Source organism: Vicia villosa, linkage group LG3 (assembly GCF_029867415.1).
Source record: "Vicia villosa cultivar HV-30 ecotype Madison, WI linkage group LG3, Vvil1.0, whole genome shotgun sequence".
NCBI lineage: Eukaryota > Viridiplantae > Streptophyta > Magnoliopsida > Fabales > Fabaceae > Vicia > Vicia villosa.
Window position 1 is genome coordinate 62725393 of NC_081182.1, and position 26977 is coordinate 62752369.

A 26977-nucleotide genomic window follows, 5' to 3' on the forward strand; every position below is an offset into this window, starting at 1 on the left:
AAAGGTCAGAGACTCCCTTCCATACATGAGAGTTTCTTTGAAGTGAGCATGTGTTCGAGGCAAAGCGCACAATAGTAACAGCGCTTGATCTTCATCATCGATCTTCACATCAATATTTTCAAGATCAAGAATCAACTTGTTGAACATATCCAACTGCTCAGCCAACACTTTGTCTTCAATCATCTTGAATGAATACAAAGCTTGCTTCAGGTAGAGTCGATTTACCAGCGATTTGGTCATGTACAAACTTTCTAGTTTCACCCATAATCCTGATACCGTCGTCTCCTTTGATGCCTCCTGGAGAACCTTATCACCAAGGCTCAACAAAATTGCCCTGTGTGCTTTCTCGATCATAGTCGTCTTCTCCGCTGCCTTTAATTTAGCATTCATGGATGCCTCTCCTTTCAACGCTTCCAAGCAACCCCGCTGAACCAGTAGGGCTTTCATCTCCAAGCACCACAGACCGAAATCATTCACTCCGATGAAATTTTCAATCTCATACTTTGTTGAAGGCATCTTCTCCACGCTCACCGTACCAATTTGTTGTGAATTCAATGCCAGGAACAAAAGTATAAAACAAGGGATGAATAAAGAACAAGGAAGAAGAAGAACACAAGAATTGGTTATAACTGCTATTCTTTTACTTTCTCTTATAAAACAAGATTACAAGAATATCAAATAACCTCTCTCACCCTAAATTAGGATTTGCTGTATATAATGATGAGAGACTAGTATGCTATTTATAATAAAACCTAACATACTAACTAATGGACTTTTTCACAAGGCCCATTACACAAGCCAACTTAATAAACAAGCTAACTTAACAAATTAGGGTTTAAACACTAAAATCTAATTTAACATGCTAACAATCCTAGCATCTTTGACACAAGCATGTGAACAACCTTCGACTTCATGCTTAATCTTGTCGAACCAAGAAGCTACCCTTCGACCATACTAGAGTTCGATCCAATATCTCACAAATCTCATGTAGTAGGAACAAAGCTTTGTTTGCATTGTCTTGGAATGGACGAAACATCTTTCGTTTATAAAAATAGTTTTGATGTCGCACTAAGACGGAAAAGATTATTTTGATGAGTTGAGATTGATTTTAGGTGGAGACACATATTGGAACAACAAAGTGTACACCTTGCATCCATTTACTCGAGGACAAGATGAAATTGCATCCATTCACCCATTTCCCTCCAATTTTGAAAAAGTATCTTTTACGGAAGACGAACGATCGAAATTCAATACTTTCACTACTACAAAACGCGTAAACAACAGTGCCATGGTCACAACGGTTCTTCACTACATCGTGGTGACATCTCTAAAATAAGGCGCTACCATATTATTTTTGTTTTTTGATTAAAAATTAATTGTATATAACAACAGTTAATCAACCAACCGTGATAAAACCATAAAGCTTTCACGGGTTTGAACCTCATCGCCATCATATATATTATTCTTTTAATGTTAAGGCGTGTCTTTTCTTTTTTATCTATTTGTATATAAAAAACTTAAAGTGATATGACTACAGTTGGTATGTTCCACTGTTATGATATATTTATAATAAATAAATACTTACCAATATGTTTGGTAGATAACTGTTGTGAAATAATTCACCCATATATAAGCAAATTAACTTTCACTTATTGACAGTAGCGTCGTTTCCTTCACAGTGAAACTCTAGCACCCATTTTTCTCTTCTTCTTCTTCTTCTTCTTCTTCGCCATTAGCCGTGAGTCTTGTGCTTCATACGTTAAGGTATTCTTTTTCTTACATCTTATTGTTAGAAAGTTCCCCATTATTTCGTTTGTTGCATGTTGTTTTCGTTGATTAATTATTCTCATTTTATCAGATTCATCTTCACTACCTTAACAAAGACCATACTTTGGCTATGTTACATATTGTTTGTGTAGCTATGGAAATAGTTACAAGAAGCATGAAACTATGATGGAAATTTCATCCACCGTGTACTTCTTCTACATAGCTTCACAAACAAGATATTTTTCATATTCTGTTGACGAATAAGTTTGCGATACAATGAGAAGAAATATAAGAAGTATGAAGTTGTTGTGTAAGCTTTTTTCTCCTTACATTTATTTTTCATTGCTTCACAAACTAGACGAACTTCGGAATTGATTATTGTTCCACGATTAATTTTAATAAAAGGTGTGTCCTGGAAATAATATATCTTTTTCATTGCTCACAAATTTAAAATATCTTATTTTGTTGTATGATGTGGTTTGAGTTTATTATATTCTATGTTGATTGTTTGTTTCACTAACCCTCACTTAAAATAAATTTATTTAAATTAACATAGATACTATCATCTAAAAATTAAATTATATTTGAAAATCAACTTATATCAATCATTGTTTCCGAATTGCATGCATCTCATCGTTCATTTGATGTTCTTTTACATATAAATTATGATATAATGACCTTGCTCCTCAGATGCATCGTTGTTTTCAATTATAGTTAAATTCCATTAACTTCAATTTATTAGATAATCTACCTCATCATCAACACAAATGATCGTAAAAATTTCAATTATAAAAATTACGATGATAAGTGATGGTGATGGAAATTTAACTATAATCGAAGATAACGATGTATCTAAGGAGTTAGACCAATAAACCACAATATATATGTAAAAGAACTTAAAATGCATGATGAGACACATGCAATCAGAAAAAAATAGTTTGTTTAAGTTGGTTTTCAAGAATAGCTTAATTTCCAAATTATAGACTTCTTCATCAATTTGAAAGCTTGTATTTTATTAGTGAGGTGTATAAAAACAAGCAATCTACATATTATATAATAAACTCTGGGCACTTTTCACAACGGTTATATATCGTAACCGTGATCAAAGATCATTTATGATTTACATAATTTGCGCTGATGGGTTTCGAACTCAGTACCTATGTGTAAGTATCACAACCATTTATAAGTATCACCGTTGTGGTAAGTGGCGCACGTTCTGCCTTTCAATAACAATTTCCTGACCGTGATAGAAACAACGAACTTATAACCACACCCTACTTAACAACTATATGACCCGCGTGATGGTACCATTTTCCAACCATTGTGCAAGGGGTTTTCTGCAGTAGTGTTTAATCACAACCACCCCCTATTTAACAACGGTATAACCCGCGTGATGGTACCTTTTTTTAACAGTTGTGAAAAGGGGTTTCTGTAGTAGTGTTTAAGAGTAAATAAATAAAATATCGCATATTCAAACTCGCGTTCCTGCCGTAAGATGTTCATACATATTTATCAAATAAGTTGGTTTACAAAAACATTTTTATTTATATTTAAGAATCAACTATTTGTATTGATATTTTTGAATTAAATAAAACTATTACAAATATTAATTTATATATAATATTTTTGAAATTACACTGAACAATGGCATTATTGGAATACATCTCCGGGAGGCTGGGATGTGGTCCATACATGTTAATTTGGCCATTAATTCACCATCTACAATTTACATACTTTTCTCCTTCTTAGTCGTCTCCTCCTATATTCCCTCTCCCTCTATCTTCGCTCACATTCTTTCTCTTAAAAAATTAACATTCATACATTCATAGAAAGATTTTCAGAATCAAAATTGTAGATATCAGATGGCATCCTCCTCCTCATCACACGAGAACAATAATATCACATCCCCTCTCCGTAAGCATATTCATCTCCTTCATTTTTAATTTCATAATTTCTTTCATTACCATATGAATATGTTACATTACATATCTTAAATATTGAATAATTAAATTTTATTATATATGATGATGCAGTATCTCAGGAAAATGAACCAGAAGAAAACTCTCCTATAAAACAAGTGGCTCTAACCGTTCCAACAACCGACGATTCATCTCTCCCGGTCCTCACGTTTCGAATGTGGGTATTAGGAACCCTTTCCTGCGTTCTATTATCATTCCTCAACCAGTTTTTCTGGTACAGAACCGAACCTCTAACTATCACAGCAATCTCCGCTCAGATTGCTGTTGTTCCTTTAGGTCAACTCATGGCTGCGAAAATCACAAAACGTGTTTTCTTCAGAGGAAAATCTTGGGAGTTTACGTTGAACCCTGGTCCTTTCAACGTGAAAGAACATGTTCTGATAACTATATTTGCTAACTCTGGTGCTGGAACTGTTTATGCCATACATATTGTTACCGCTGTTAAAGTGTTTTATCAGAAACATATCACTTTTGCTGTTTCTTTTCTGGTAATCATCACTACTCAGGTATGTAAAGTTTTGACTAGTAAAAATAATTTATATAGCACAAACACCTCAGAAAAACTATATGTCTGTGTTGATGTCAGACACTAATACCGACACCAACAATAATGACTATCTTTAATTTATTTATTTCAAATTATTATCGATATTATGGTGTCGGTATCAGAGTCGAGTTTGGATGTCTGTGCTTCACTCATTTTTTTTAGTTGTAAGATGAAGAAAGGTGGTTTGAATTTGAATGGTAGGTATTAGGATTCGGATGGGCTGGTATATTTAGAAAATATTTGGTGGAGCCTGCGGCTATGTGGTGGCCAGCAAATTTAGTTCAAGTTTCACTCTTCAGGTACATAATTTTAACTATATACTCTTTAATGTGAATTGAATTAATCAGATGCAAACGTATGAAAAATGAATGAATTTTTTTGAATTATTAATAGTCTTACCAATATATTTAGTGTTCAGACAATAAATATCTATACCTATAGGAATAGCATCGTTATATAAATGCATTTGTTTGAACTAGTTTGGACGTTAAGTCATTTGAAAATTGAAATTAAGTATCATTGTCAACGAGAAACAAAATCGCTGTCAAACTAAAAATATATGGAAGTAAAGGTAGTGTATAAGTGTACGTTCTCCCAACAATGTTATGCCATAAATAGACGTCTGTGTCTCAGATTGTTTGTTATTCGATTACTTTGGAATTTTTAAATACATTTGTTTTTTAACAATATATTTTAAATTAAGGTTAAATACGTTTTTAGTCCCTATAAATATGCGATCTTGCATTTTTAGTTCCTATAAAAATTTTCTTTAATGAATGGTCCTTATAAAATTATTATGCACCTAGTTTCAGTCTTACTGTCAAACCAATGTGTATTTTAAAATGATTATTTTGCAGACATGTTCATAATATTTTAAAAAGTTCCTGAAAAAAAAAAAGAAACTCAAAATTTAATTTCTAAGTTGAAATTTTCATTACTTTTATCATTATTTTTTGAAATTTGAAAAATTCATATTTAATTTTTCTCATTTTAAAAAATTCTAAAACTTGGTAAATAGATATTTTACAGTATTCTAAACATATATAAAAAAAATTATTCAAAAATTTAAAAATTAAAGGATAATTAAACAGTTTTTAAAATTTAAGAAAATAGCAAGGACTGAAATTGCATGCATAAAAATTTTAGAAGGATCATTTATTGAAGGAAAATTTTATAGGGACTAAAAATGCAGGGTCGCATATAGGGACTAAAAACGTATTTAACACTTTAAATTATGTTACATCTTTCACAAAAGATGTACATTAATTAAAAAACAATATCCCTATACTAATAAATTTAATATTACTTCATTCATCTAAAATTATATAATATTTTATTCACTTCAAATTAATGAACATAATTTAATATATGAAAAGAAAATACATTATTATACAAAAGTATCATCGGAGCACCGAGCACTCGTTATCTTTATCGAATTCTTAAACCCAGGAGAATTGATATAGAGTAATAAAGAGTAAATGATATAATAGGAAAAAATCTTCTAATTAATTTGGTTAAGTTGATAATTGAAAGTAAGAGAGTTTGCCATGCGGTTTGGATGGTTTTAAGTAAAAAGTCATCTGAACTGCAAGAAAAAAAGTGTGTGGTTTGGTTTGTCTCGGTCGATTTTCAAAAATAAAATAAAATCAAAACAAACCAATGTGGTTTGAGTTGGTTTGATTTTTTTAAAAAAAAAATTATTGAGTCATACATATACACATAGATAACAACATAATTTTATATTTAGTTATTTATGCGTTATCAAATAAAAATAAAATTTATCATATTTGAACAACAACTTTTCATTTAATATATACAAAAATAAAATTAGAGAAAACTGAAATAAAAAACAAAAAACAATACTATAAAACAATATAAAAATATTATAATTAAATCGAAAAATATAGGAGATGAAATATTAGAGAAGATGAAAAAGAAAGAGCAGAAGAGAGCAGATCATTAGAAAGAAGAGGTACATTAAAAACTTAATTGAAAGAGAAAATAGTAGAATAAAAATAAGAAGATGAAAAAAAAAAGAGATGAGAGACTTCAGAAGAAGAGACGAGAAATACATGGATAAGAAGATGAGAAGAAGACGCGTACCGCTAGGAGAGATTTGAGAAGACTTAAACTGAAACCTTAAGTGTGAGGAAGAGAAAATCATTCGTAATCGTAAAATTAAGACATAATAGGTCTGAGTTTTACGTTGAATGTGAGTTAAGTGAAGTTTGGATTGTAACATAATGTAATTTGGTTTGGTTGGTAAAATACAAACCGCAATCCAAACTTAATCGTGCGATTTTGTTAAAAAAACAACTCAAACACATCCGAATCAAATGAAGTTTTTTATAATTTCGGTTTGATTTATTTCAGTTAACGGTTTTCTATTGAGTTAATGTAATTTTGAACATCCCTAATTGAAAAAATATTTAAATGAAGAGATACGAATATGAATCCACGACATTTTATTTATTCAGCTCATCTACCATACTAAAAGGAAAAAAATATTAATATTAAATTAATATTATAATTATTTATACTATAAAACATTTGAAGAAAAATAAAATTTAAAACAAAGTAAATCCTTAATTATGATAATTTAGAAAAATAAATCTTGTAATTTCAATCTTGTATTTACAAACGAGATATATACTGAAACAAAATGATTGAGTTGTGAATTGTAAAAAGCATTCTTAATAAGTAAAGTCAATTTTTTTAAAATCGGACTTATCATTAAATCGGTGAGAGTATTGATTTATTGGTTTAAGACGTGCAAGACGGACTACCGCACAATACTTCAAATTTTTTAGAGTTAAACTATAATTAAATAGGGTCTCAGAAAATATTTATTAGGTTAAATTGTGATTAAATATGACCCTTATTTTCTTTGTCATGGTTAAATTATAACAACCTTATACATGACTTTTAAAAATTTGAGACGGCGCTGGGTCGAACCGTTGGATCTGGTCGAATCATATGATTAAAACAAATTAAATTACATAACTCGGTTGAATAAACAAATATCTATAAAAAACCATATAATTATTAAATCAATAAAACCAGATAACTCAGTGTCTAAAAAAATCATGTTACCTACAAATTTTCAAAATATTATTATTTCATAATGTCATTCTTTAAATTTAAATTTTAAACATAATCATCGCACACAACACACAACAAAATAGTACAAAATATAAATTCAAAAAAATTTAATAATTAAAGTGTTTAATAAATTTAATTTCGAAGAAAAAAAAAGTAAGCATCTAACCCACCTATTTTCTAAAATAATTGATTCTTCAATATTTATATGTTTTAGCTGGTTTTTACCGATTCCCATCTTCAATAGCTTACTTGGTCCCTGATTAGATCGAAGACTCCTTCGATATCCGATTCAACCGGTTCAACCAAGTGGCTCGGTCTGATTTTTAAAAAATTGAGTGGAGATATAATAACAAGGAAAAATGATTGATTTGTGAGTTGTAAAAGCATCTTTAATGAAGTGGAGATGAATGAGATGTTCAACAAACTTTTAAGGTAAGGGGTTGAAATGTCACACAGAATTTAAGCAATTTATAAATAATTCGACAAACTCTAATTTTAAGTTTTAGTTTAAATTGATAAAATAGACTGATGCGAAATGCTGTCTATCTTTATGTGTTTGGATATTTGTCAACGAGAATCGATTCAAAGTAAAGTGACTTTGTAAATTTGAATACAATTAAAAGTGAATTAATATAAAGTTTTTATATTTTGATACATCTATATTTATATAAAGTGAATAAAAAACCAATTGTAATATTAAAATCACTTTTAAATTCAAAAATATAAACTCCTAGTTTAAAATCATTTGTAGTTAACCATTCAATCCAACACATTGTTGTTTATTTTTGTTTAATATCTTTCACTCATTCCTTCACTGACTCAGGGCTTTGCATGAGAAAGAAGAAAGAACAAAAGGAGGCTTAACAAGATCACAATTCTTCATCATCGCATTTTTATGCAGTTTCGCATACTACGTTTTCCCTGACTACTTATTCCAAATGTTAACCTCACTCTCTTGGGTATGCTGGCTATTTCCCCACAATGTATTAGCCCAACAGCTCGGCTCGGGCCTAAACGGTCTCGGCATCGGTGCAATCGGGCTTGACTGGTCGGCCATTTCAGCTTACCTCGGAAGCCCACTTGCAAGCCCATGGTTTGCAACTGCTAATGTTGCAGCTGGCTTTGTGTTTGTCATGTACATCCTCACTCCATTGTGCTATTGGTTCAACGTTTATAGCGCCAAAACCTTTCCCATTTTCTCTAATAAACTTTTTACATCAAAAGGTGCCATTTACAATATCACGGATATTATAGACTCTAATTTCCATATGGACCTTGCTGCTTATGAAAAACAAGGAAGATTACATCTTAGTACTTTCTTTGCTATGACTTATGGTGTTGGCTTTGCTGCACTTACTGCTACCATTGTGCATGTTGCTCTCTTTCATGGAAGGTATGTTTTGTTTACACTTTGTAATTGTATCAACAACTTATGATAACATTAATCACATATACCATACAGTGACACCAGACACAATTTACAAACACATTATACTGACATATAACATATATCAGGGTCATGTTGGTGTTGAGCACATGTTAGACACCTGACACGGTATTGATAAGACCTCAATACTTAAAAATAAAAATAAATCAAACATAGTTATATATTCTAGTATAGTTTTGTCAGACACGAATCGATGACACATATTTGTTGAGATGAATAATTTTTGTATGAAAAACAGAGAAATATGGGAGCAAAGCAAATCAAGTTTTAATGAAAAGAGCATGGACATTCACACCAAGCTTATGAGAAAGTACAAACAAGTTCCTGAATGGTGGTTTGTGTGCATACTCATAGGAACAATTGCAACCACCATTTTCGCATGTGAATATTACAATGAACAGCTTCAATTGCCTTGGTGGGGAGTTCTACTAGCATGTGGCATTGCCATCTTCTTCACTCTCCCAATCGGGATCATAACCGCAATCACAAACCAGGTCAGTATATATATACACAGATCAATAGAAGAAAAAATTGAACTTACTTAAATGTTAACTTCATTTCTAATTATAGAGTCCAGGACTGAACATAATCACGGAGTACATCATAGGATATATCTACCCGGGATATCCTGTCGCGAACATGTGCTTCAAGGTTTATGGTTACATTAGCATGACACAAGCCATTACATTCTTACAAGACTTCAAACTCGGCCACTACATGAAAATCCCTCCCAGAACCATGTTCATGGCACAGGTTGTGGGAACACTAATTGCTGGTCTTGTCTATTTAAGCACCGCATGGTGGTTAATGGAAAGCATACCAGACATATGCAAAGACACATCTTCTGTTTGGACATGTCCAGGTGACACAGTGTTCTACGACGCATCAGTTATTTGGGGTTTGATTGGTCCAAGGAGAATCTTCGGAGATTTAGGAACATACTCGAATGTGAACTGGTTCTTCCTAGTTGGAGCCATTGCTCCTTTGTTGGTTTGGTTGGCAGCAAGGGCTTTCCCTCAACAAGAGTGGATTAAACTAATCAACATGCCGGTTTTGATAGGTGCTACTGGAATGATGCCTCCAGCTACAGCAGTGAATTACACTAGCTGGATCGTTGTTGGATTTTTGTCGGGTTTTGTTGTTTATAGGTATAAGCCGGATTGGTGGCAGCGTCATAATTATGTGTTGTCGGGTGCATTGGATGCTGGTCTTGCTTTCATGGGTGTGGTTTTATATCTCTGTTTAGGGTTAGAAGAAGTTAGTATCAATTGGTGGGGAAATGATCTTGATGGTTGTCCTTTGGCTCACTGTCCAACAGCCCAAGGATTTAAGGTTCAAGGTTGTCCTGTTTTCAATTGATTGGTGTTGAATTAAATGTACATTGTTAGTTATTGGTTAGGTTAATCAACATTATTGTTCATGCTTTCAAGTTTAGTTCCCCTTCATTTAATTACTTTGTTTGATGTAAATAATTCTCAATTCATCCTTTGTAAATGGTAATAATACATATGAGGATGCTTTTGTTAGATGTAATTTGTTACATTTCAAATTTAACTATGTAGCTTGTTCTATAGAAGAATCTTATGATTTAACAAACCTTGTCTACTTATGAACTCTAAATTTTGTCTGTTTATGAATAGATGCAAGGTCATTAAGATATGCTGGAAACCAATTTGTATATTTCTTGTTCGAATAAATCAAGGTTGAATATCTATTATTTTATCGGTAACAGATAAGAAAAATAATGAATTAATGATTTGTCATATTTTTATCGATTGTTTTTAAGAATAAAGATATATGTGCATTTCTAGATTTTTTTTTTCAATAATCAATTCTAAAAAAACATTCCAAAATAACCAACTTTTCAAAATAATTTCCTAAATGTCCAAAATTTGCTAAAAATAATATGTTGTCGTTAGGGGATGGCGACAACAATACATGCTCAATGAATTCGCCAGTGGGCCTGGCGACAACATCTAAAAGTTGGGCCGAGTCGCCACCCCCTTGCGGCAACACCCATTCCTTTTTTTTTCAATTTTTTTAGTTAAATTAATTTTTGGAATTATATTTTAATATTTTAGCCATTATATTTATTTACTTAAATTTTTTGTGTAGAAAAATAATATGAATAAAAGAAACTACGATTTTATATTAATAAAAAAACTACGATTACATTAATCATAACAATTAAATTTTGGATGACCTAGTGCTGGTGACCCTGATACAATCCGCACGGAGGAGGTCTAATAACTCGTTTAGACGACTTGTAACACCCCTTACTAACCCCGCGACAATTTTAAAACAATTATTCAGAGTACATGAAATAAGGGTGCCACAATTCATAATAAATAAATATCATTCAGTCATGTCATGCATTCACTGAGGTAATCATCATAAATTAAAACGTTCCATGTTAACACAGCGGAAATTTATTAAAACGGACTAAGTTTAACATCTTTAAAACTTATCCTTCAAAACATCAAAACATAACTAGAGTCATAATCATAAACTCTAAACAATCGCGTCCCCAGTGTTACAACTATCAGAGCATGACACCTGACGCTACTAAAACACTGACTCATGAGCTAATCCTCACCGAGTCGAACAGCCGCTATCCTCAATCTGAAAATGACAACATGTAAGGGTGAGTCTCATCATAATTAACAAATGTTATAAGGTTATAAAGCAATAACACATCACAGTTGCATCATTCACCCAATTGTTTCATAAACAGATATTCCAAACAATTCAAACAACAATCAACACATCATCAACCTTTACAACACTGGAATACATCCAATCATGTTATAAATTATGCATATGTATGAACTGACACTATGCATGTGGTACCAACATCATCAAATGGGAATAACCCATGACCGATCCAACATCATCCAAGATACGGCCCTGCCAGCACAGATTCCACACAATGGGAATCATGTCCTTCACTGATCCAACACACCCTTATGGATACAGTATCATCAATGGACATGAATGAATGCAACATATACAACATACTTATACCATCATCATCATCATCATCAACATCATCATCATCATTCAAGTATGTTCATATATATTAACATCATTCAATCACAATTCCATCATCATCATATACAAAACATACACGTATTTGCATCAATCATCATACTCAATAAGAATAGCATACATGTAATTTCATCATTCTAAAACCAATCAATCATCATCATATAGATTATTCTATAAGGTTCGTTTAGCTCGAAACGGCGCATCAAACGGACCAACGGTTAAAAAGTTATGCATCTTTGAACTTTTAAAAATATCTCAAAACACCAACAGCACGCGGCGCCATCATCAATTCGCGGCGCGAACTGAGCGTTCCAAGAATCCTTGGCTCTCTGCCAAGCTGTTTGCGGCGCAAACACCTGCACGCGGCACGAAGCGAGAAAAAGTTACGCCTTCGCGGCGCCAACACGGGTACGCGGCGCGACCTGTGCGTATCAAAAATTCCTGGCATTCTGCCCACCTGTTCGCGGCACCAACCCTATGCACGCGGCGCGAACCGGCGATTTCAGAAACCCCAACCTGCAGAAAACAGCATTCTACACATCCCAAACTCACCCAACTCATACCAGTACGAACCTAGGGAATTGGAATGCACAAACAACACAAAATACATCTCATAATACACCAATTACACATCAATTGAGACCATAACAACATAGATATCATGGATTCAAATATAAGGATCAAACATCACATAATTTGACTCAATCCCTAAACCTATCATATGACTCAATCGACCCAAATTCTACATCTATTCAGCATTATCAACCCCTAACCCGATAATAGATGATAATCAGATAAGTCCCCCCTTACCTTAGCCAAATTCTTGATCTCTTCCTCTTTCTCTGCTTCTGCACTTTCACGTTCTTCCTCTATTCTCCTCTTCTGCTCTTTTCACGTTCTTTCTCTAATTTCCTCCTTTTCCTTCTTTTATGAAAAATAATATAATTTAGTAAAAGGCTTTGTGACTAACACCCCTCCTTTTACTAACACTACATCGGCCCAACTCTATTATTTTCCATAATTTTTAGAGAAATGCAAAATAATTCCAATAAAATAATTTAAATCCCAATTAAATTAAATTAAGGAAAATTACGGATGTTACAACTCTCCCCCACTAAAGAGTTTTCGTCCTCGAAAACATACCTCAAGCAAATAGTTCCGGATAGGAATCTTTCATCTGGCTTTCTAACTCCCAGGTGACGTTTCCATCAGCTGGTCCTCCCCAAGCTACTCTGACTAAAGCTATTTCCTTGCCCCGCAATTGCTTCAGTCTTCTATCTTCAATCCTCACAGGTAACGTTTCAACCGTTAAGTTGTCTTTAACCTGCACATCATCCACTTGGATCACGTGGGACGGATCTGAAATGTACTTCCTCAGTTGCGACACATGGAATACATCATGCAAGTTGGCAAGCATCGGCGGTAAAGCAATACGATATGCCACTTCTCCCACTCTTTCAGAAATTTGGAATGGTCCAATAAAACGCGGAGTCAACTTCTTTGACTTCAAAGCTCGACCAATACCCGTCATAGGAGTAACCTTCATAAACACATGATCTCCCTCTTGAAACTCAAGTGTCTTCCTCCTTTTATCATAATAACTCTTCTGACGACTCTGAGAAGCTTTCATCTTCTCTTGAATCATCTTAATCTTCTTCGTAGTCTGTTGTACAATTTCTGGTCCAATCACAGCATTCTCACCAGCTTCGTACCAACACAATGGAGTTCTACATCTCCTACCATACAATGCCTCAAACGGAGCCATACCTATACTCGAATGAAAACTGTTGTTGTAGGTAAATTCAATCAAAGGCAGATAACTATCTCAAGCACCTCCTTTTTCTAACACACAAGCACGTAATAAATCTTCTAACGACTGAATTGTCCTCTCAGTCTGTCCATCCGTCTGCGGATGATAAGCAGAACTCAGTCTCAGCTTAGTACCCAAAGCCTTCTGCAAACCTTCCCAGAACTTAGACGTAAATCTCGGATCTCTGTCTGACACGATACTCGAAGGAATACCATGTAGACTGACTATCCTCTCAATATATAAATGAGCCAGCTTTTCAATCGGATAATCCATTCTTACCGGTATGAAATGTGCAGACTTCGTCAATCTGTCCACCACAACCCAGATAGCTTCACAATTCTTAACAGTTCTCGGCAAACCCGAAACAAAATCCATCGATATGCTATCCCATTTCCACTCAGGAATAAACATCGGTTGCATAAATTCAGATGGCTTCTGATGTTCAACCTTTGACTTCTGACAAGTCAAACAAGAATACACAAACTCAGCAATCTCTTTCTTCATTCCAGGCCACCAAAATAGCCTCCTCAAATCATGATACATCTTGGTAGCACCAGGATGAATACTTAATCCACTACGGTGTCCTTCTTCTAAAATATTTCTTCGGAGTTCAACAACATCAGGAACACAGACTCTGTCTCCAAACCTCAGTATACCATTCTCGTCAACTCTGAATTCACCGCTCTTGCCTTGGTTAATCAAAGTCAACTTGTCGACTAATTCGACATCAGCCTTCTGGCCCTCTCTGATCTCTTCAAGAATACCACTGGTCAGCTTCAGCATTCCCAACTTAACACTAGTAGGAGTACCTTCACATACCAAACTCAAGTCTCTGAATTGTTCAATCAAATCCAATTCCTTCACCATTAGCATAGACATATGCAAAGTCTTCCTACCTAAAGCATCAGCAACTACGTTTGCCTTACCCGGATGGTAATTCAAACTAAAATCATAGTCTTTAAGGAATTCCAACCACCTTCTCTGCCTCATATTCAGTTCTTTCTGGTCAAAGAGATATTTCAGACTCTTATGATCACTGAACACTTCAAATCTCGACCCATACAAATAATGTCGCCACAACTTCAAGACAAAAACCACCGCTGCCAACTCCAAATCATGAGTCGGATAATTCCTTTCATGCACTTTGAGTTGTCTCGACGCGTACGCGACCACTTGTTGGTTCTGCATCAGTACACCACCTAAACCCATCAACGAAGCATCACAATAGACCACAAATGATTCTGTCGGATTCGGCAAAATCAAAATAGGAGCACTAGTCAACCTCTTCTTCAGCTCTTGGAATCCTTCCTCGTATTTTACATCCCAAATAAAAGCCTGACCCTTTCTGGTTAATTTAGTCAGCGGCAATGCTAACTTTGAAAATCCTTCAATGAACTTCCTGTAATAACCTTCCAGACCAAGAAAACTACGAATCTCTGACACTGACTTCGGCGCTTCCCACTGAGATACAGCCTCTATCTTAGTAGGATCGACCGCAATACCATTCTTAGAAATTACATGTCCAAGAAAACTGACCTCTTCTAACCAAAATTCACACTTCGACAGTTTGGCAAAAAGTTGCTTCTCTTTTAACAACTCCAACACAATTCTGAGATGTTCCGCATGTTCTTCCTCACTCTTAGAATATATTAGGATATCATCTATAAACACCACCACAAACTTATCGAGATAAGGATGAAATATCCTATTCATATACTCCATAAATACACCAGGTGCGTTAGTAACTCCAAACGGCATTACCGAATACTCATAATGTCCATACCTTGTTCTGAAAGCGGTCTTCTAAATATCATCGTCTTTCACACGTATCTGATGATACCCAGACCTCAGATCAATTTTGCTAACACACATGCTCCAACCAGTTGATCCATCAAATCATCAATCCTCGGCAAAGGATACCGATTCTTGATAGTAACCTTGTTCAATTGTCTGTAATCCACACACAACCTCATTGAACCCTCTTTCTTCTTCACTAGCAACACAGGTGCACCCCACGGAGAAACACTAGGACGAATGAACTTCTTCTCAAGTAATTCTTCCAACTACTTCTTCAGTTCAGTCAACTCAGACGGTGACATACGATACGGTGCCATTGACACTGGACTAGTTCCTTGAATCAATTCAATGGAAAACTCTACTTCTCTTTCTGGCGGTAATTCATTCACTTCTTCCGAAAAAACTTCTGGAAACTCACATACCACCGGTAGTTCGCTACTTACTACTCTTTCCTTCGAATTTGTCAATGCAAATAACATAAACACTGTTGCACCATCCTTGATAGCTTCATCCACCTGTCTAGCGGTCATCTCCAGATCATCAGAATGAACTTCTTCAGGAAAGATTACTGTCTTCGAAAAACAGTTGATGTGAACACAGTTAAATTCTAACCAGTTCATCCCCAGGATTACATCGAGTTGTTTCAACGGAAGGCACACTAAGTCCATCCCGAATTCCCTACCAAAAATATCAATCGGACAATTCAAGCATGCAGACGAAGTAGTTACTGAACCCGACGCTGGAGTATCAATACCCATACTTCCATTTATTTCCGATATTTCCAAATCCAACCTCTTAGCACAATCCAAAGAAATAAAAGAATGAGTTGCTCCAGTATCAATAATCGCAACTAAAGGTGTGCCATGAATAAAACACGTACCTTTAATTAATCTATCCTCCGGAGTGGTTTCTGATCCAGACAAAGCAAAGACCTTTCCTCCAGCTTGGTTCTTCTTCGGTTTAGGACACTGTGGGCTAATGTGACCCTCTTCACCACAATTGTAACAAGTCACAATCTTCTTCTTACAATCAGCGGCAACATGACCCACTTCTTCACACTTGAAGCACTTCTTCTGATTCAGCTTGCACTCATTCCTATGGTGTCCGACCTCACCACAGTTATAGCACCTGACAAAAGCACTGGAGTCTCCCCCACTAGGCTTCTTCCAACCACCAGTCTTTAGATTACCTCTACCATATGGCTTACCCTTATCCATAGGTTTTTTCCCTTTTTTGTCAACTAACTCGCGAGAGTGAGATGACTTCAGCTTGAGATTATCTTCCTCGAAGATCCTACTACAGTCCACCAAGTCTACAAATCTCCGAATTCTCTGATATCTGATACCCTGCTTAATCTCATCACGGAGACCGTTCTCGAACTTGATGCATTTCGAGAATTCACTAGCTTCATCATTGTTGTAGTGGACGTAGTACTTTGCCAACTCAACGAACTTCGAAGCATACTCTGGTACTGTCATGCTACCTTGAACTAGTTCCAGAAATTCAATTTCCTTTCGACCTCTTACGTCTTCAGGAAAGTACCTTCTCAAAAATTCTCTCTCGAACACAGCCCAAGAAATAGCCACACCATCAGTCTCCAGCTCAGTCCTGGTGGCCATCCACCAATCGTCAGCTTCTTCAGACAACATGTGAGTACCATACCTCACCTTCAGATCCTCAGCACAATCGATGACTCTGAAGATTCTCTCGATCTCCTTAAGCCACTTCTGAGCACCTTCAGGATCATGTGTGCCCTTGAACAATGGAGGATTGTTCCTCTGAAAACTGTTCAGCTGCCTGTCAGCACCAATCGCAGCTCCATTGGCATTTCCTCCCAGCACACCAGCAATCATGCCCAGGGCCTCAGCGATAGCAGCGTCGTTTCTTCCTCCTCTTCCAGCCATTGTTCTGCTTAAATCACAACCAATTTAATCAGAACAGAAGTATCGACAATTAACTCTTACTAGTCGCATACACAGGAAAACAAAACTGACACTAAAACTCTGGTCATAACGACCGACTATGCTCTGATACCACTATTGTAACACCCCTTACTAACCCCGCGGCAATTTTAAAACAATTATTCAAAGTACATGAAATAAGGGTGCCACAATTCATAATAAATAAACATCATTCAGTCATGTCATGCATTCACTGAGGTAATCATCATAAATTAAAACGTTCCATGTTAACACAGCGGAAATTTATCAAAACGCACTAAGTTTAACATCTTTAAAACTTATCCTTCAAAACATCAAAACATAACTAGAGTCATAATCATAAACTCTAAACAATCGCGTCCCCAGTGTTACAACTATCAGAGCATGACACCTGACGCTACTAAAACACTGACTCATGAGCTAATCCTCACCGAGTCGAACAGCCGCTATCCTCAATCTGAAAATGACAACATGTAAGGGTGAGTCTCATCATAATTAACAAATGTTATAAGGTTATAAAGCAATAACACATCACAGTTGCATCATTCACCCAATTGTTTCATAAACAGATATTCCAAACAATTCAAACAACAATCAACACATCATCAACCTTTACAACACTGGAATACATCCAATCATGTTATAAATTATGCATATGTATGAACTGACACTATGCATGTGGTACCAACATCATCAAATGGGAATAACCCATGACCGATCCAACATCATCCAAGATACGGCCCTGCCAGCACAGATTCCACACAATGGGAATCATGCCTTTCACTGATCCAACACACCCTTATGGATACAGTATCATCAATGGACATGAATGAATGCAACATATACAACATACTTATACCATCATCATCATCATCAACATCATCATCATCATTCAAGTATGTTCATATATATTAACATCATTCAATCACAATTCCATCATCATCATATACAAAACATACACGTATTTGCATCAATCATCATACTCAATAAGAATAGCATACATGTAATTTCATCATTCTAAAACCAATCAATCATCATCATATAGATTATTCTATAAGGTTCGTTTAGCTCGAAACGGCGCATCAAACGGACCAACGGTTAAAAAGTTATGCATCTTTGAACTTTTAAAAATATCTCAAAACACCAACAGCACGCGGCGCCATCATCAGTTCGCGGCGCGAACTGAGCGTTCCAAGAATCCTTGGCTCTCTGCCAAGCTGTTCGCGGTGCAAACACCTGCACACAGCGCGAAGCGAGAAAAAGTTACGCCTTCGCGGCGCCAACACGGGTACGCGGCGCGACCTGTGCGTATCACAAATTCCTGGCATTCTGCCCACCTGTTCGCGGCGCCAACCCTATGCACGCGGCACGAACCGGCGATTTCAGAAACCCCAACCTGCAGAAAACAGCATTCTACACATCCCAAACTCACCCAATTCATACCAGTACGAACCTAGGGAATTGGAATGCACAAACAACACAAAATACATCTCATGATACACCAATTACACATCAATTGAGACCATAACAACATAGATATCATGGATTCAAATATAAGGATCAAACATCACACAATTTGACTCAATCCCTAAACCTATCATATGACTCAATCGACCCAAATTCTACATCTATTCAGCATTATCAACCCCTAACCCGATAATAGATGATAATCAGATAAGTCCCCCCCTTACCTTAGCCAAATTCTTGATCTCTTCCTCTTTCTCTGCTTCTGCACTTTCACGTTCTTCCTCTATTCTCCTCTTCTGCTCTTTTCACGTTCTTTCTCTAATTTCCTCCTTTTCCTTCTTTTATGAAAAATAATATAATTTAGTAAAAGGCTTTGTGACTAACACCCCTCCTTTTACTAACACTACATCGGCCCAACTCTATTATTTTCCATAATTTTTAGAGAAATGCCAAATAATTCCAATAAAATAATTTAAATCCCAATTAAATTAAATTAAGGAAAATTACGGATGTTACACGACTCACGAGTTGGTAGTGCTCCCCTATTCCTACGACGCCCCCTCTAACTGGTTCCTCTTGTGTATGGGTCGATGGCCCTTCAATGCACTCCGGGTCTACAAAATCTGTCAGCCGACCTTGACCTATAGAATTCCCCCTATAGGAAAGGCGGGTGTCCGTGGCACCTTCAAAGCGTTGTCTTGGTGGGACAGAATGACTCCTGGTGGTTGCGGCCTTAAAGTTTGGTCTCTGGTAGTTGGTGGTTGAATCGGGTTGGTTAAAATACAATGGTTGTGGTGGTGTGTTGAAGTCCAATGGTCGTTGGTTGGGGTATTGTGATGTTTGTTGGTTGAATGAGTTGTATGGCTAGTATTCTTCATGTATGCCTATGTCGGGGGTAAGTGGTGGTGATCTGGAGGAGCCTTCCACATTGGGGTCTTGGAAGCGTTGGTGGTGGGGTTGAGTTTGAGTTTGAGGTTGAGTTTGTGGTTGAGTTTGGAATTGTTGTTGTTGTTGGTATATTGGTTGTTGAGCATAATTTGGTTGTTGTTGTTGTTGGTAATATTGTTGTTGGTGTTGTTGTTGGAAATATTGTGGTTGTTGTTGTTTGAAATTTTGTGGTTGTTGTTGTTTAAAATTTTGTGGTTGTTGTTGTTGGAAAATTTGTGGTTGTTGTTGTTGGAAATACGGTTGTTGTGCTCGCGGGTCTTCCAAATAGAAAGGGTCAGACACAAACATTTCAGGATTTGTAACCGATTTGTACCAGTTAACATATTCAGATGTTGGTTTCATTTCGGTCCACGCCACAAGTAAATGCAAGACATGGTTGAAACGACGGGCCCATAATTTACGGAAGTCTTTAGCGAATGTCTTCCAATTTGCTATGTACCACTGCTGGCTAACCTTTTGCAGATGCCAAGGTTCCATACTCAAAAGGGGATCGGAGATATTTTGATGCATGCCAAATTGGAGTTTGACACGGTCATTATGGTGCATCTCCACAGTGGTGAACCGTATGATAGGCGATTTTATCGTCCAAACAGCTGCCCTTTCTCTCGCGGGTTCATGGCCCAATTCCAAGTATGGTCTCCAAATAAACTGCAAAGTAAAAAAATTTAGATTACAAAATAGAGAAGATGCTTTATTTTACAAATATAGTCAGATAATGGAAAGTGTAGTGGTAATACATCTTGTGGTCGAAGTCGATCCAAGAGTTGGCAGTAAAAAATTATTTTATTTTTAGGCGTTCGGCTGTAATCCAACCCAGTTGCATTAAACAAAAACACATCAATAAATAGAAATCAAATTAGTTACAATTAATAATAGAATAAATATATTAAATGAAATAATGTCATTAAGTTACCTTGACGCGTACGGGAAGATGTATATGTGCAAGTTTTCAAGGGCTAGTCTTGGCATGCTCCACCACCCTCATGCTTGTAGTAAAAATGCACATCCATAAAATGTAAAACTTTCTTTTTTTTTGCATTTTTGCACAAGGAGATGTAGAGGTAAGCCAATACCGCAGAACCCCAACTGTACGTCTTAATGGTATCAATGTCATCAAGCAAAGACAAGTACATAAAATTTATACTATTCCCCATACCTTCGGGAAATAGAAAGTTACCAAATAATAACATAATATACATTCTAGTTTTCAATATTTTTTGGTCTTTGTTCGAAAACTGGTTCAACGTCAATGCATCATAATGTTCTTTAAGGGTCGATAGCTTAACACCTTGGCCCCTCCCTCTTTCTCGGCCCTCACCCTCGACCAAATCTACGCCCAACATTTCCTCGCATAGAGCATTGGGTTGTTGGACGTTTCCATACGCTGCTTTTCCATTAGTTGAGAGGCCCAATTAATATCTAAGAAATTACAAAGGTTAAAACAATGTTATCTGTTCCATCCATCATTTGTTCAGTATCAAGGTCATTTTTCAATTCAAACCACCAACGTACCATATTTTTGGTCATAAGCGAGACCCTTGTTCTAAGCCTCTGGATCCTTTTGATTTCTTCCCTGGGACTGTACTCCCCCTCTAACTGTGACATTAGAGTCCTCTTCAGGTTGTTGAAGGTACGGATGTTCCAAAATGTAACCGACATAGGGGGTTTGACTGGAGAGAAAATAACATGCCCATAACTTCTACGATATTCCGGTTCCGGCACGGAATGGCTGGATGATAGGCGAAGAAGTGCTGGGAATGGAGACATCTAAGGAATTTGCAGAGCTGCAAGTGCTACTGTTAGGTATCAGTCTCGTCGCGAATATACCATATGTGTTTATTTGGCCTTATGACACAACTAAATGTTTCACTGTGAAGTCGTGGTATGAAAAGTTGAATCCATATCAAGGAATTGCAGCTTTGGAAGATGATTTGAGAATCATTTGGGGGGCATCTGTCCCTTCGAAAATTAAGATTTTCTGGTGGAGACTACTACGGGACAAATTACTAACTCGGAATCAACTTCTTAGAAGACACGTCATATCCCAAGAGAATGAATCACTTTGTGTATTTTATAATTCGCAGGTGGAAGATATAAACCACCTGTTGCTGAATTGTGTTAAACTAGCTTCGTTGTGGAGTAGAGTATTAATGTGGTTGGACTTTAAATCTCCTTCTGGTGTGGACTATTGTGGACATCTATTAAATTGGACAGAATTATTGAATGGGAAATTGCCAACTTGTTGGTGTATATGAAAATTCAGTAATAATATAATCTTTAATGTTGAAGAATTGGATATTAAGGATTTATTTTACAAGATCTTATGGTACTCTTGGTGGTGGTTAGCAAAATAGATTCAAAGGACAGCATTAAATATAATTTTTATGAGTGGTTTAAAAGCTCTGTCTCGTGTATATGACCTCTTGTAGTTTCAGGTATTAATTGTTTTCTTCTAAGGGTTGAAGTACCCCTAGTACTCATCTTCTTAATACAAGAGTTGCTTATGAAAAAAATAGGAAATCACATGGACTTCAGGATTTTTTTTATGAAATTCCATTCACACTAATCATAGGCTTTGGCCATATCAAGCATAAGGTCCATATAACCCTTCCTATTATTCTTTCTATTATTAATAATATAAAACGACTCATTAGACAACATAATTTTGTCAGTAATGAGCCTTCGAGGAATAAAGGCACTTTGATGGGATTAATAATAGTATTTAGATGAGGTTTTATTATGTTTGTTGTTATTGTTTTAGTGACAATTTTCGTAACATTGCATAAGGAGATGGGTCTAAAGTCGACCGGAGTCATGGGGTTATTCTTTTTAAGAATAAAGCAAATATGAGTTTGATTAAAATTAAAGACATTACCATTCTCGTTTAGAATGTGCATAACCATTTTAGTGATATCGTTACCTATTATGTCTCAATATTGATGATAGAAATAAGTTGGTAGCTTTCCGATCCAGGGGAAGCAGGTCCTTAATTTCATTTGCATGATTGTTTTCTTTACCATTCTAGTAGAGAAATCTCTTTGAAGGTCTTTTTTTGATATTTTGTAATATTCTGTCATTTGATGGATATCTTATGGTCCAAAATATTATTTTGATACAATCATTTTTATCTCATTATATTTATTTTTCTGTTTGCAATTAATTGTTAAAGAAATTATTAACAAAAACTACAATTAATACTTGTTTCTTTGAGTAAAGAAACAATGTTCTTGTTGTTATTAGAATTCAAAATATGGAATGAAAGGTGAATTTCTTTAATACTAAAAAATACTAACATATTAAACTTTATACTTTGAGAGTACAAAATCAAACTTTATATCTGTCAGGGATTGTAGGTTGAATCATAACATATTTTATTATAGCATTTATATGAAATATTTCATAAATTTATTAAAATAATATAACTAACAAAAGCCATAAGATAAGTTAACGATTTCTTATTGAATTAATATTGCTAAAAAAGCCAACTAATGTGGCGAGTTACATGATGCATGTAAGATCAGATCTCCCTCTAAATTTTAAAAAAACAAAAGTAATCAATTACTAGAATTTATTCAAAACACTGAATTACCGGAAAAATGAAAAACTTCACTTCTCCTTCTTTTCATTTTCAAGATTAAATTTAACAACTGCCTTCTCCAGCTGACTCCATTTCTGCTCCAAAGTTCCAACATACCCAACAGACATCCTCACAAGTCCAGGTGTGATTCCAGCACGTTTCTGTTCCTCTTCATTCATCTCACTACTTGTGCTACTCCCAGAGCAAGAAATTAGGGTTTCATAGTACCCTAAACTAACAGCCATAAAACCAAATTTAGAATAGTTTTGCAAGTAGTTCATCAGCTGGTTAGCCTTGGCAGCTGAGCCCACATCGACGCAAAGAATCCCACCAAATCCATATTCCTTATTGCCTATGGATTTCAGAAGTTCATGTTGTGGGTGGTCTTCTAAGCCTGGGTAATGGACCTTGACGCCAAGTTGCTTGAGCCTGGTCGCGTATTCCAATGCACGGCGACTGTGTTCTTTCATCCTAATGCCCAAATGTGGGATTCTTTCTGAGATTTCAAATGCTACCTTTGCGTTCATTGTTGGACCTAACAGCATTACCCCACCTTGTTGCAGGTCCATCAAGGAATTGATAAAGCTTTTTGACCCACACACAGCTCCTGTCAAATTTCAAGATTAAAATGATTTATTACACATAATGCATGCATGGTTTAAATTGCAATTTACAACAGGAATTGCATCCTCAATATTCTTGAATGCAAAAGCCTCCACACTTACATCACATCAGACAATTTTATCTATATTTTTTCAAATATTTTATCAAAATTCAAAATATCATAATCCAAAATTCAATTCACTTCTTTATGTAATAAAAAAAATATTAACATAAAGTATTTTTTTTTAAATATATATCTTAAACATAGAAACTCAATTGCGGTGTAAATTAAAATTATATATTATGGTCATTAAAACTCATATCAGACAATCTTATCTATATTTTTTAAAATATATTTATCAAAAATCAAAATATCATAACCAAAAACTCAAAATATCATAACCCAAAATTCAATTTACTTCTTATTCTTATGTGATAAAAAAATATTAATAAATTCAATTTACTTCTTTATGTATTAAAAAAAATATTAACATAAAGTATTTTTTAAGTATATATCTTAAACATAGAAACTCAATTGCGGTATAAATTAAAATTATATATTATCGTCATTAATATTCATATCAGACAATCTTATCTATATTTTTTTAAATATTTTTATCAAAACACAAAATATCATATTCCAAAATTCAATTTACTTCTTATTCTTATGTAATAAAAAAATATTAATATCAAGTATTTCTTAAGTGTATATTTTAAACATCTGCAACAACACCAATCTGCATCTCAGCATCCCAAATAAACAGAAGCGCAATCAGATCTGGCTGCTACAATTATAATTTATGCATGTTCACAAAAGTTTAAATTATCTATTGACCAAAATAATTATTTGCATTCTAATTTTTTAACGAGTCAACCTTTTTTAATAAAATAGCATGAGCAACAATGGCTTAAATCTACCTGACTTTATGAATTTTAATTATAATTAAATAGAAAAATTCATGATAGAGGTATATACCTGCAATAATGTCACCGCCTCCGCTGATAAACTTGGTGAGACTGTGAATAACGACATCGGCCCCGAGACGAGCCGGAGAAATCACCATGGGAGCAAACGTGTTGTCAACCACCACAGTGACTCCCTTATTGTGTCCAATTCTAGCCAGCTCAGGAGTATTCGACACCTTCAAGCTTGGATTTGCAATAGACTCAAAATACAGCACTTTCGTCTTCCCTTCCACAATCGCATTCTCCACCGCTTCCAAATCGGCGATATCAACAAAAGTCGCAGTAATGTTGCATGTTCTAGCAAGAAAATGCTCGATGAGCGAGTGTGTTCCACCATAGAGAGTACTAGAAGCCACCAAGTGTCCGCCGCAGTTCAAAAGCTGCAACAAAACACATGCAATGGCGGACATCCCACTGGCAGTGCCGTAGGCCGCCTCGGTGCCTTCGAGCGCTGCCAGCTTACGGGCGAGATTGAGGACGGTTGGATTAAAATGACGGCTATAGACGTAGGAGTCAGTCTGGGGACCACGCTCTCCGGTAAACATTTGTCGGAGATGGTCCGGCTCCATGACGGTGTATGTCGCAGATGGTTCAATCGACATGTTAACACCGCCGTGTTCGCCGAATTCATGGCGGACGTCTGCTAATGCAGCGGCTGGGTCCACGTTATGGTGGTCATTCCCATTGCTGAATTTCTGAAGCTTCTTGGCATCTTTGCCTTCAGCGACGCCGTTTTCGTGGCTACGTTTGTTGTTGTTGTTAGCATTAACGTTAACATTAACAAACGCATCCGCCATGTTTTCTTGAAAATAAAATCTAGAGAGAGAGATTGATGGTATTGTTGTTGACAGTTTGAAAATGTGGTTGGATTAAACCTCTATTTATATATATTTTTAGTAATTAATGTTTGATTTTTACGTAATGAATCTAGACGCAATGTTTGTATGTGGTTGAGTCTCTTCCTCTTTTTTTGCGTTCATAAAATGGTTCAATCTAAAATTAATTGCATGAGTTGGATCCAATGGTTATACACGGTGCTGGCAGGTATTGAGATTTATTTTTGGGTTTATGTGAAACACGTGATACTCTAAATAGAGAGGCACAGGCACTGTTTTAGAAAAACATTTATATTTATATCAAATATGGTTTTTAATTTTTAATCACTATTTTAAAATATACTATTTTGTAATTGGTCAGGTAAAAAGTGTTGATATTTTAAAATATTTTATGACTATGAGAATGTTTCTTGGATATTGTTTGAGATGGTTTTTTTTAAGGTAGATTGGAATTAATGAATCATGATTTACAATGTACTTTATGGTTCGAGGAGTTTTCATTTACTCATATTTTTATTGGGATTTTTTAAAGTAAATTGGGTCAAAGTATGACTAGGAAGAATATGGCCCACAGGATTAAATATGACATTCTCAAAGAAGCCATTTTTAAGTATCTTGTTTTAAAAATTATTATGATCTTTATACGTATTTTATTTTTAACCTGCTGTTAATTTTTTTCTGTATTTTTCTACCGATAAAAAAAAATACACAAAAATTAGTGACGGAATCATGGAATTAAAACTTTTCAATTATTTATTTATAGAACTAAAAAGAAATTTAAAGAAATAAATAACCAATTCCTTTTTTATTTAAATAATTTTCCCTTTATTAAAAAATCAATAAATAACTATTCGGTGTTTTTAGTCAATATAAATATTAAAAAAGTATAAGAAAAATAATTCAGTCATTCAACATTGAATGAAATTTATTTTAAAAATTTTTAATGATGTTTTTCTTGATATCTTATCGTATGAATAATATAGATTATGTATGAGTAATATAGATTATGATATTTATAATGAAATTTATTACTATGCATTAATTTGTCTTTTATTTTTTTTTTAATTAGGACAATTCGAATTTGAATTTAAAAAAAATTTGAATTTTCTTAAATAATATATATTATTTATATTATATATAAAT

The 26977-nt window shown here is 35.0% G+C and overlaps 2 protein-coding genes across 2 annotated transcripts; one reads left to right on the plus strand and one right to left on the minus strand.

Annotated features, from left to right (window-relative positions):
- Positions 1-3459: 3459 nt before the first annotated feature.
- LOC131661656 (oligopeptide transporter 7-like) lies at positions 3460-10375 on the plus strand. Its single transcript, XM_058931262.1, has 6 exons — positions 3460-3681; positions 3801-4252; positions 4495-4592; positions 8219-8788; positions 9081-9336; positions 9413-10375. The coding sequence occupies exons 1-6, from the start codon at positions 3630-3632 to the stop codon at positions 10199-10201; spliced, it is 2217 nt and encodes a 738-aa protein (XP_058787245.1). The 5' UTR covers positions 3460-3629; the 3' UTR covers positions 10202-10375.
- A 12917-nt stretch (positions 10376-23292) lies between these two features.
- Positions 23293-25857, minus strand: LOC131655942 (methionine gamma-lyase-like). The gene is made up of 2 exons (XM_058925742.1): positions 25009-25857; positions 23293-24036 (listed from the first exon to the last, which is right to left on the minus strand). The coding sequence occupies exons 1-2, from the start codon at positions 25793-25795 to the stop codon at positions 23459-23461; spliced, it is 1365 nt and encodes a 454-aa protein (XP_058781725.1). The 5' UTR covers positions 25796-25857; the 3' UTR covers positions 23293-23458.
- Between the last annotated feature and the right edge of the window lie 1120 nt (positions 25858-26977).

Coding starts and splice junctions, on each gene's coding strand:
- LOC131661656 (XM_058931262.1), top strand. CDS start 3,630: ATGGCATCCTCCTCCTCATCACACGAGAACAATAATATCACATCCCCT. Junction 4,253..4,494: donor TGGTAATCATCACTACTCAG/GTATGTAAAGTT, acceptor TTTGAATGGTAG/GTATTAGGATTCGGATGGGC. Junction 8,789..9,080: donor GTTGCTCTCTTTCATGGAAG/GTATGTTTTGTT, acceptor TATGAAAAACAG/AGAAATATGGGAGCAAAGCA.
- LOC131655942 (XM_058925742.1), bottom strand. CDS start 25,795: ATGGCGGATGCGTTTGTTAATGTTAACGTTAATGCTAACAACAACAAC. Junction 24,037..25,008: donor AGGCGGTGACATTATTGCAG/GTATATACCTCT, acceptor GAAATTTGACAG/GAGCTGTGTGTGGGTCAAAA.